At 38.9% G+C, this 10,989-nt stretch overlaps 1 protein-coding gene and 1 long non-coding RNA gene across 5 annotated transcripts in view; one reads left to right on the top strand and one right to left on the bottom strand.

The window, feature by feature from the left end:
• The window catches only part of LOC146767971 (uncharacterized), a 45,340-nt gene extending 35,547 nt beyond the window's left edge, over window positions 1-9,793 (top strand). For both annotated transcript variants that reach the window (XR_014953837.1, XR_014953836.1), the window contains exon 3: window positions 7,831-9,793. This is a non-coding gene — a long non-coding RNA (uncharacterized LOC146767971). The remainder of the gene's footprint in view (window positions 1-7,830) is intronic.
• The window catches only part of PLD5 (phospholipase D family member 5), a 177,590-nt gene that overhangs the window by 11,341 nt on the left and 155,260 nt on the right, over window positions 1-10,989 (bottom strand). For all 3 annotated transcript variants that reach the window (XM_021550467.3, XM_021550469.3, XM_021550468.3), the window contains 4 exons: window positions 9,787-9,984; window positions 6,436-6,575; window positions 4,558-4,723; window positions 963-1,077 (listed from right to left, as the gene is read on the bottom strand). In XM_021550467.3, the coding sequence (XP_021406142.2) occupies window positions 963-1,077; window positions 4,558-4,723; window positions 6,436-6,575; window positions 9,787-9,984 (619 nt within the window). The remainder of the gene's footprint in view (window positions 1-962; window positions 1,078-4,557; window positions 4,724-6,435; window positions 6,576-9,786; window positions 9,985-10,989) is intronic.

Below are 10,989 nucleotides of genomic sequence, written 5' to 3'. Positions count from 1 at the left end.
TCAGTGCTATGAATATTCTTTTTTTGTTTTGCTGTACAAACAATTCAGAGTTCCAAACCAGTAGATATTTTACAACTTAACTGCTGACAGATAATATTTGAGGAAAGAAAAATAGATTTTACTGGTTTATGCCAGTTATTACAATCTTTGTGGAAATCTATGGTCAAGCACTTTGAATTCTGGGGATAGCAGGACAAAAAGGTTAACTGGACTAATGGAAAACAGGTAAATTAAGTGCTTCAGCTACCTCTTTTTTAATTCCATTAAAACTGTAAGTATTTTAAATTATACACTTAAAACACATGCAGTATTTTGGACAAACAAGGCTGTTACTTCAGCAGGAAATGTTAAGAATTCTAAAGTTACCAATGATGGTAAATTGAAACCTCACCACATGGGACAATTTTTCCTATGCTTTCAAGTAAAAGTAAAAAAACTAAAAACTTTTGTAGGGTGTCACACAGTAATTTTACTTAAATACACTTTTAGCCCAAAATACCAGTTAGATATGTACCTAATCTTAGGAGGGTGTCTGAAATGTCATTATGGTAAATAGAGTAAGGTTTTGGATGATGAGGATGAACAGCATCTGTGTAGTATTTGCCAGGACTGACTACAGCTTTAGTAATAACATAGGGAAAGGAGAACACTCCATCCTCATGGGATTGCAAAACAAGAGAATATGCTAATAATTATACCTGCTTCATAAATTGTGTTCTATTTGTGCTTTCAGTCTGTGTTAGGATACTGAAAGCAGAATCTTGGTCTTGAGAAACTGATTCAGAAGGGAAGAAAAGGTTTTGAATGAGAAGAGTCTCAAAGTTCAGTCATCATCCAGGTTCCCAAAGAAATGAACTATTATCTTCACTTAAAGAACATACCAGCTGTAGATTGCTCATCTACAAAAGGTTATTTCAGGCTTCTGGATACAAACTAGAATGTCTTGAGATGCAGTAACTTACCAATATACGCAGCTCCGTCAGTCACCATGTATTTGTTACGATTCAATTTGGGAAGGGAAGTGTTCTTCTGTTCTTTAAGAAAGCAGGCACTCTCTTCCTCCAAGTCAAAGAATTTCTGCCATAAAATAGAAGGAAGCACAGGTTAATGAGAATTGCTCTGTAAGAGACAGAAAAAATACAGTCTGTTCTCTAATCTTTATTGGAAATTAGTTGGTACTACAGAACAGCTTATTGCCAAGCATTAACTTCAATAAAATGCTGCACATTGTATTTCTAATTAAATTTGCATAGTTTGCGATATTCCTGCTTTGGCATTCTGAACTATACAAAATATACGGCTACTGCATGCTAAAAGCAATACAGTGCCAGGTAGTAAAGGCTGTAAAATGAACAAGAAAAGCCCCATGTTTCTGTTCTCCATGGTAAGAGCCAGAAACTTTCCTTTAACTCATTTCCTCATTTTTCAAGGAACACTGGGGTTTGAAGTCTTGCTTCAGCATTGGGATTGGCAGACACAGCAACAGCTGAATTAATACCTCTACAATCACACATTGCATAGTTTCCAACAGGAAACTTGCCATTTCAGAAACTTAGAAGCTTCTCAAGATTAAATTTAGTATAAAGAGATCAAATTTTCCAGGCAACAAGAGGAAAATGTTTTACCCTGGAAAGTGAAGTATGAGCAAGATTTGTTTATTTATTTATTTATTTATAATTTTAAAGCTATATGCACCCCTCGTCTGATCAGTAACAAACAAAAATGAGCAAGAATACACCTGCATAACTCAAAAATAGATTAATATGGGCACTCAAGAATAACTTGGCTGTATACAGATGTTCCTTGCCACTCCTTTGTGTTTCCCAGTTGTCTACAGGCAATTTTGTTCTAGGTCATAATTTCTGTGGGCTCTTTCAAAGCACACACCTTTCTCTGTTCAGTACTGCACCCAACAGAGCTGGCTCCTTCCTGCTGCTCCTTTGAGAGTTTAGAGCAGGCATTCACACACACAGGATGGATTTTCAGGGCCAAGAACACAAAACTTAAGGAATGCAGGAATTAAGGTTCCAAGAAGCACAATGGTGAGCTCTTCACCTTGATTCTGCCCTTTCTGATTCAAGATTTAATTTCATGACCATGTGTGCATAGGACAGAACTCCCCACTTCAGCAGGAGTTTGATATTCAGGCTACTCCTTGTCCTTTGGCTGTGTGCTTATAGCATTTAGTTAGTCCTCCAACAAAGCTTTCTAGGTGCAAGTTCCTCCAGTGATCATTTTCTTCACAGTACTTGTGTTGAGTTTGCATTCTCAAAACAGTTTCAGTTGAAGCCAGTAATTATTAATGCTTCTGTGAATGGGACTCTGAGTTGCTGAAAATGCCAGGTGTAACAGGGTTGCATTGCCCTAACTCTATAGTTGCAGTAAGGCAATCCAAAACTTGCATTAGCTTGGTCAGAGACCTGGAGCAACCAGGAGGAGATTCCCATCCAACAGAGAAATTAGATCTGCATCTCCTTCTCCAAGATGACCATTGGCAAACCAGTGCACCCTGCAGCTACAGCCAGCCATTGGCACTCACTGGAAATTTTCAAGCCAAACTGGTCTTTCCAATAGGGATAAGGGGAAAAAACAAACAAACAAAACAAAAACAAAAACAAAAACAACCAACATAATCAAGGCAAGGCATATCACAAGGATCAAAAGTTAAATGGAAAATAAGACTTTACTGAGTATGCTTTGTAGGATATATTATCCCCAAAAGAACAGAACAACATGGGGATAGGAGGTCATGTAGTGCAGGCGTGTATGGCATTTTGGTCAGAACCAGATGGAGGTATTACAGCAGCCTAGCAATTTTAAGTGTCATTTCAATCAGAATTTGTAACACGTTTCTCTTAAAATTTCAGTGGTTTTGCACATAAACACACACAATACATGTCTGCAAGACAGTATTTTTTGTACTGAGGTTAGTTTATGTTTTCTCATAGCCAAAGCAAAACCAAGAGGGAAAAGGAGTGCTTTCAATAGTTCAAAAGGTAATTTAGTTTTTTGCTTTTTTAACCTGTTCTTTCACCTCCATACACACACATAGTTTTGTTTCACTTTGATCCTGGCTATAACAGATTAATACAGAAGAAATGCAGCTTTAAAAAAAAGTTGCTCATCTGCCATGCTTTTTCAATTAAAAAGAGTATTGAGATGGAGCCTATGGCACAGTTTTCAGCCAAAATCAAATTGACACCAGCAAACTCTGACCCTTGGGCTGTTTCTCATACCAAGGCTTATTTAGGGTAGTGGTTCACCCAGACTGGGATACGTGATGCACAGCACAGAGGTAACTGACTTAGTGTTGTCCCTTTACAATTCTCTACAGCTGATTTTTTTACTGAAAATTGTTTTTGTATTTTCTATCTGCAGATACTCTAGCTGGACTATTTACCTAGAAGAGATGTTTAGGAGTAGGTTTTTTTCCTTTTATCATTTAGTTCTTGACAAGATAAATTCTGTACAAAAGATTTTACCTGCTGTAAATAGAAGGCAATTGAATAAGTATTAGGTACCACTTGCAAAAAATGTCGACTACATAAATAGAATTTTGATGATAAATATGGAACAAGCTAGAAGTTACTTAAAATTGAGGTGGTTTACACAGAGTCAGCTATGTGTGGGGTTTTTTAACTTAAATCCACAATTTATGCTGCCTTTTTACTGAGGTAACTTATAATAACATACCTTATAACAAAATGCCCTATTTCTAGATATGCATAATACCACTTATTGTGTGTATAAGAAACAGTACTCCTTTTTAAGAATTGTTGTCAATTTTCAAAAAGTCAGAAGGATTTATGGGATTATCAATTTAGGAAATAAAAATAATTCATCAGATTATTTAGAACTGTACCTGAAAAAAACAAAACCAAACCAAATAAACACCCCTCCCCCCCATCCCCATCAAGATTCAAGGTGACTGATTTCCAGTGTGCCTCAACTTCCTAAAAGTGAAGTGTGTCACACTGGAAGTAGCACTTACCATACATTCTGTTCTCTAATACATTTGTGTGTTATTTTTCACTTTCCTATACTGCATGTCTAATGTGGCCCCAGAGTGGCATTTCTGGTCTTCACAATTTTGCGTTTGTAGTCTGAATTTAACGCAAAATCTTCATTATTTTTTCTTGTATTTTTCACTTGACTGAAGAAAAAGTAGGTGTTACACATCTTAACAGTAAGGTTACAAGAATGTAGACTAAATAATATTTTTGTCCTGTCAGGTTGATTCTTACCTCACAGTATAAACACGACCAGTGGCTACAGTTCACTCTGTTGGTTTTGCTGTGGAAGACCACATCTGGTGTTTTGCACAGGCTGTCCATCCCACTGGCTGCCTTTTGGCACCAATATATTTTTCTATCTTAACTTCAAATTCTGTTGCTACTAGAAGTAAATTATGTTCAATATTTTACATTTTCTGATATTTAATTGAATTTAAAGACTTTGATAATGACAGAAAAAATTCTCAGTTGTTCTATTTTCTTTATTTTTTGGGGGGGCAGTGGGGAATATCTTGTATTTTAAAGCAATATGGATTATACTTACAACTTTCAAACTACAGCTTGGGACTTCAGTGCAAATAGCTTTCAGAGATGAAACAAAGTTAAAAGTAAGGGGATCTGTGTCTCTTGAGAAACTTATAAGAAGCCGTACTTTAATACTTCGTAATACTAATGCTTCTCTTATCTTCCCATCTAAATATGGCCAGTACCTGTGGAGAAATAAGATAATATTTGCAGAAAACTTTAAAAATTTGGGAGAGGCGGTGCCGTGCCCGAGAGGCGCAGCAGAGGGCGCTGCTGGCCAGCCCAGCCACGGCCGCACGGGTGGCACAGGTCAGGGAGCTGGGACACCGCGTCCTCCCCGCCTGGCATCCCTTCTTTAGCCCCTACGCACTGGGACCCCGCAGCCTGGGGACTGGAATGCTTCTTTCATTTCTCCTTGGGAAACAGAGCTGCTGTGCAGGGTGCCTGCATCCTTCAGGAGCAGCAGATGAGAGGGGTTGCTTACAGAGGATGCTGTGTGATGAGGATTGCAGAAATTCTGGCAGAAAGGGAATGGTGGCTTCCATGGTGCTAGTCTCACAATTGACAGTTAGCTTTGTATTCCTGACATTTGGTGGGAGCAGGTCAGGGCAGGGAGAATTAAACAAGAAAACATACATGTTTTCTACATTCCAGCAGCATCAAAACATCTGGACTAATGAAATCTGAACTCTACCATGCCAGAAAATAACTTAGAAGCATGTACTGGGAGCTGGCAAAGTAAATTCCTCAAACACAAAGCCATGGTGAAGGAAAAGCAGTGAAGAATTCACCCAGGTGGCTTCCCTCCATCTCCCTAATCCAGTAGATTTCTGAATTCTTCCACCATGAGAATAAAGTAAGGAGAAGTATAGGAGGTAACATACTGCAGTGGTTCTACATGCTAAGCTGCTTTCCAACATAAAGGAGGGATATATATCATGAAACTGAGGTTCCTACAGCAGTGCCCATGATTCTTTTCCTTTGATGGAGGCTGTACATAATGAGTTTATTGGAAAAACTCTCACTCACAGACTTAAAAGAATTTATGATTGATATCAGTGATATGATAATTATTTTTTGAAAAATTTGAACAGAAGAGCTCTAAGTAGAAAAGACTACATGCTTAATTTGGCTTAACTGTGTTCAAATAAAATACATAGATGGAACAGCATGCTTTGCTAGATTCTAAATTAATTGTGAACATTATCAAGAGTAAGAGGGCCCAGTGTATACTTGGCTCCTGAGCTGTATGGTTTTGATGCACTCTGGCTCCAGTGTTGGGCCCATAAGTGCTTTTTAATGGTCCATACAAACGGGCTGTTCAAAAATTATGTGGTTTTGTCTGATTTTAGCACCTCTCAGTTAACTGAATTGTGATATTATTCAAATGTGATCTATTCTGAACTGGGAATTTTCATTTATATGTGTATGCCAGTAAGATAATGATATTTCCTACACTATAGACAAGTCATAACACATTAATTCTCTCTTAACACACCCACACACTCTGTCATGTTGAATATCTGCATGATACTCATAAAATGCCAGTAGTTGCGGTCTCACAATAGTCAATTTAATAGTGTAAAAAACAGGACTCATATATAAGCAGACTGTTATATTCCTGAGTCCCAGTCACATGCAGATGGTCAGACTAGACAATTTCTGATCTCTTTCAGCAGGCAGATCCAAAGCTTAGGACCCAGAACTGGATGTCCTCTTAGGTCCCAATTCTGCTCCCATTTAAGTCAATGGCAGGACTCTCACTGATTTCAATAAGAGCAGAATTGGGCCCCAAGAAATCAGTGCACAGTAGTAAGTAACCTCCTGTGGGTTCATTTTCTCCAGCACACCCTACTGGCATTATGGTAAGCAGCTGGGCTTGGACCTGGACACTCACCGTTTAGCATTGGTGTCGATCACAATGGGCAAGTAGTCCATGACAGCAATGTACACAAACTGTTTGGCATCATCAATAACACTGTAGATAGCTTCAATATCCAGGACTCTGTCCTTGGGGCAGAAGAGTTTAGGTGAGTTCTGTGAAAGGAAGAGTTCAAATATGGCATTAAAAACCATTTATTTTCTCCTACCCTCAGTTATCTTGAGATGAGAAGCAGTATCCATTATTTTAGCAGAGATTATTAACTAATACTTTCAGCTGTCCTGCTAGAATACTCAAAGCTAGAAAGGCAAGTTACTGGCTTATTTAACCCTCAAAAACTCACCATTTAGGTGTAACTGTGGGTAAAATGCAAAAGACACAGACTTAAAAACATCCACTGTCATGAAAGAAGCTGTAACTGAAATTACATTTCAGAGAATTTTGTTCCAAAGAGCCCCAGGACTGCTTTCCATTGCATGGAGTGTTCGTATGTTCTTGCCACATGAGTCTGATCCTTCACTTGTGAGCAGGAATTGTTTTATGTCAGTTGCAGGGAGATGCTGCAGTTTTGCAAGAAACTTATCTTTAAAATAAAGCTTCAGGTATGAATTTCCCAGTACAGAGCTGGTACCAGCCCAGATTGCAGCTTTTCTGCCTTCTGTCTGGGGCTGTCAAAGGCCAGGTGAAGCCAGTGGAAATTGCTCATCTGTGGCAGATGTGCCCAGAACTTTCTACTCTGCTGCACAAGCAGGGAGAGAAAAGTGAACCCCCCTTTCAAGTTGCTTGCTGGCAACAACTTCATTCCTGGGACAGAGGTTGTCGAAGGCACTTTAACCCAGCTGGAAGAGGTGTTTTCCTGCCACTGTAACACCTTCTCACCTTCATTACCTGCTTGGGTTGCAGCTGACATCCAGTTTGGCATCTTTAGGGAAAGATCCCAGGGGTTTTATTAGTCTTCCTTAATTTCAGTATACTGCCTGTCACAGTGGTTTCTTATTACTAACTGGTGTTCTTAAGGATTTATTTCAACTAAGTACAGAAAATACTAGAAAATTAACCACAGCAAGATTTCAATACCAATATTCTAGATGCATTCCTGAACCCTAAAAAACCAAAACCTCTTACATTTTATCCAGGCTGGAAGATGAGTTTGTTGCTAAGTAACACTAAGCTATAATTCCCAAGTATAATAAAAAAAATTCAATAACTGTGTATTTTGCTTGTTTTATATAGCACAAACATTGAAATAAGTTTTAAAAAAATTAATTTCAACTCAAGAAAAAAGTGTAAAAGGATTTAAATACGGTTAAAATATTAAGTATAACTTATTTCTATTATCTGAAACTTTTTGGAGGTTATTGCTCTGAGATGTTATTCTTAACGCTTGTATTATTTTCTTGAACTTCAAAGTTACAGAACAGCTGAAGAAAGAAATTGTCATGCACTTGTCTTCTTCGGATGTGTTCCATACAAATATCTGAAAGTGAACAACTTCCTGAAGATAATGAGGAGAAAAATCTCAGTAAAAACTCTCACTGTGCACTGTGCTTTGGCATTCCACCAGTTACTCTGTGGCACAGCTGATGCCTGCCCTGCAGCCACAGACTGGCTTAGGACTTGTCTCCATGTTGTGTAGCACTTGCTATTCTGATCAAGCACCCACTTAGTCCTCCTCTTCACCTACCAGAACAGGCCTTTATTCTGGCTGGGAACAGCAGCTTTCCATGTCCCTGCTCGGGGCTGTGCTATCCCAAACCCACAGTGAGGTAGCAGCCTGTCTCTGCCTCAGGCAGGACTGCCAGGGCAGCACGGGAACTGCCTGGCTCCTGGGAACTTCCTTCTGATCATTAGCTCAGGAACACACAGCAGCATTAACACTCTGGCCAAGTCAGTCCCAAGCAACTCCAGGACTTGCACTTCAGAGGGGCCTGCTGGCAAACACCAAGAATTTTCTAGTGGGTGAGAAATTTATTGAAGAGCCTGTTTTTCAGAAGGAAGAACGAGCCCCAGTGGTTACAAGAGGATACAAATTCAGGTAGCTCTTGGAGTTGGACTTCAGTGATCCAAGCTTCTGACTATCACTGAGTTCTTCCTTTTGTTTTCTGAAGTGAAATACCAAGAGAAGAGGCTTCCTTGCCCACAGGAAAGGAAAAAAATCACAGACAGGCAGGAAACACTCTGCAAACTGAAAAACAAGTTAGATTCCTTCCCAGATTCCTTAAACTGGGCTTAACCAGCTTTCTATTCTGTGTTCCCCTCCAGGATCAATTTTCAGCAGGATTTCTCCACTTCTTACAGATTTCTTGTAAAGGAGTAGGATTTCATTTCACAGTGCTTTAGCAAACTGTCTCTCATTTAAACTAGTCCTTAAGATTCTCCAGAATCAATGGAGGTGTCCATTATATCAAACCATGATTTATTCTGGCCGTCTTAGGCACTTCCACACTTTCACTCCAAAATAGTTCTCTGTCTGTCCACTGATTGTAGTAGTAGGAGAAATCCTGGACAGCAGAACACTGTCTGGTGCCCAGCAGGTAAAGGGGAACCCTGCCCTGTGTGACCACTCATCTGCACTGTCTGATGCCAGTGTCTGTACAACTTAACAGTGGGCTATGTGTGTTATGTTGTTTTAGACATAACATGGCTATAAAGCAATGGTGGTTTTGCCCTGTTTTATAGAGAATGGAAAATTACTCTCAGCAACTTTATTTATATTCCTGATTTTGAAGGGGTGGTTTACACTCACGTAATTACACCCAAAATGAATGACATTCCACATCTTCCATCATCTCTATCTCACTGGGTACATTTCCAGTTTTGCTACATCACTGATGAGATGGAGGCCTCAGTTTCTTTCCATTAAAAATACATGCACAGACAGTGCATGGGGATCACTGCTTTGATTTTAGAAGTCTTGAAATGTCATTTAAAAATAAAGCTGAAGTAGATGATCTTGTACAGAAGTAGGAATGCTTTGCAATAGGGTGAATCCTTATAAATTACATTGATAAAAATGCAAGCTCTGCTTATTATGTATAATTTTCTATGTCTGATTAATGGTTAATTTACACCCAAGTCATTCACATTCTACCTATTAGTATAAATAAATGAATTTAATTTGAAGAGTCTCTATATTGTTTTCTGGACATGACTGGAAAAGTGTTGAACAGTGCAGAGAAAGGGAAACTGAATACTGCTCAAATGAAATCCTGCAGCATCTAAAGCCCTGGCAAACTGCATGTTATAGAAAACAGAATTTTTTTAAAAAATAGGATTTTTCAAATTTCCAGGTCTTTCAAAGATCTTGCAGGTTAAGTACATTTCTTCCCTTCACCCCCCACTCCTGAAACTCATTTCAGAACTTACCGACACAAAAGCTTCTGATTTTGTCTCATTCAGCTGCAGCGTCAGTTTATTTTGAGTATCGTATACTCCATAGAGTCTCTTAGACCAACTCGGAGGAATTTTATTCTTATACCTTAGTGAGCTATAGAGGGCAAATATCCTTTGTAAATCCAGGACCAGGCAGCTACAGTTGTATACGATGACACCAAGTTCCTTCATCTGTGAAATTAAAAGTTGGATCATTAGTGATATTTTCGCTAATGGATCTGTGGAAGTATGCAGCAAGAACACAAAAACCTCAGTTGGGTAACCCAGTTTTCTTCACATGTTAAAAGGGAGATAATGATACTTTTCTCTCACAGAAAGTACTCTGTAAGCATCAACATAATTTATATTCACACATATAAATTATGAGGAAAAATACTCCAAGTAAATACAGACAACGGAATACAATTAAATTCTTTAACCTTCAACAGGCACAATCCCACTTCTCATTTAGGTAAAGGCACATCTCCTGATCATTGCAAATATTTTTTTGGCAGATATTTCATTAATTGTACACCCCTAGTACCTAAGTTGTTGACAATTTCATGCTGGCTTTTGTAATCAAAGTGTAACCACATGCTCACTCTCTTCCAGGACGGGTGTGGGCCTGGATGCTATTGAACTCTCATTACCTGTATTTAATAATAGTTCAGCCATCTTCTTAAACAAAGCAAGAAGAAAATCTGCATGTATCTGTTGGAAAAATATATGTAGGATAAATATTTAAAGGATCCATGCTGGCTTTCAGCAGGCAAACTCTCTTGGTAGCATGCCTGCAAAATCTGCCTAGCATCATGAAAATAACAGCATGCTTAGCCTTTCACTCCAATATATTCCTTCCCACTGATGTTATTCCCTTAGATGAGATCTCCACAGTTACACGGACTAGTTTCTGGTAAAAGAGTATCTTTCTGTAAAGCCTGAGAAACTCTGAACCCCACAATGATGATATCTCAGAGCTTGTTCAAGTGCAATTCCCTGACTGCAGATGAGAACCACTCTGCAGGAGTGGGCAGAGGGAAAGCGAGGGATAGAATTGGAACCTTGACTCCTTCTGTAGTGGGTGAGCACAATACTCCAGTGAGAAGGAAATTCTATGGGTGACACATTCTTTATGTCCCCAACCTGGAAATACCACATCCCTAAGAATACACAAGGCTGAGCTATCTCATTCCTAAA

This window comes from Lonchura striata, chromosome 3 (genome assembly GCF_050655825.1).
Source record: "Lonchura striata isolate lonStrDom1 chromosome 3, ASM5065582v1, whole genome shotgun sequence".
Lineage (NCBI taxonomy): Eukaryota > Metazoa > Chordata > Aves > Passeriformes > Estrildidae > Lonchura > Lonchura striata.
This window is presented reverse-complemented; position numbering and strand designations above follow the sequence as displayed.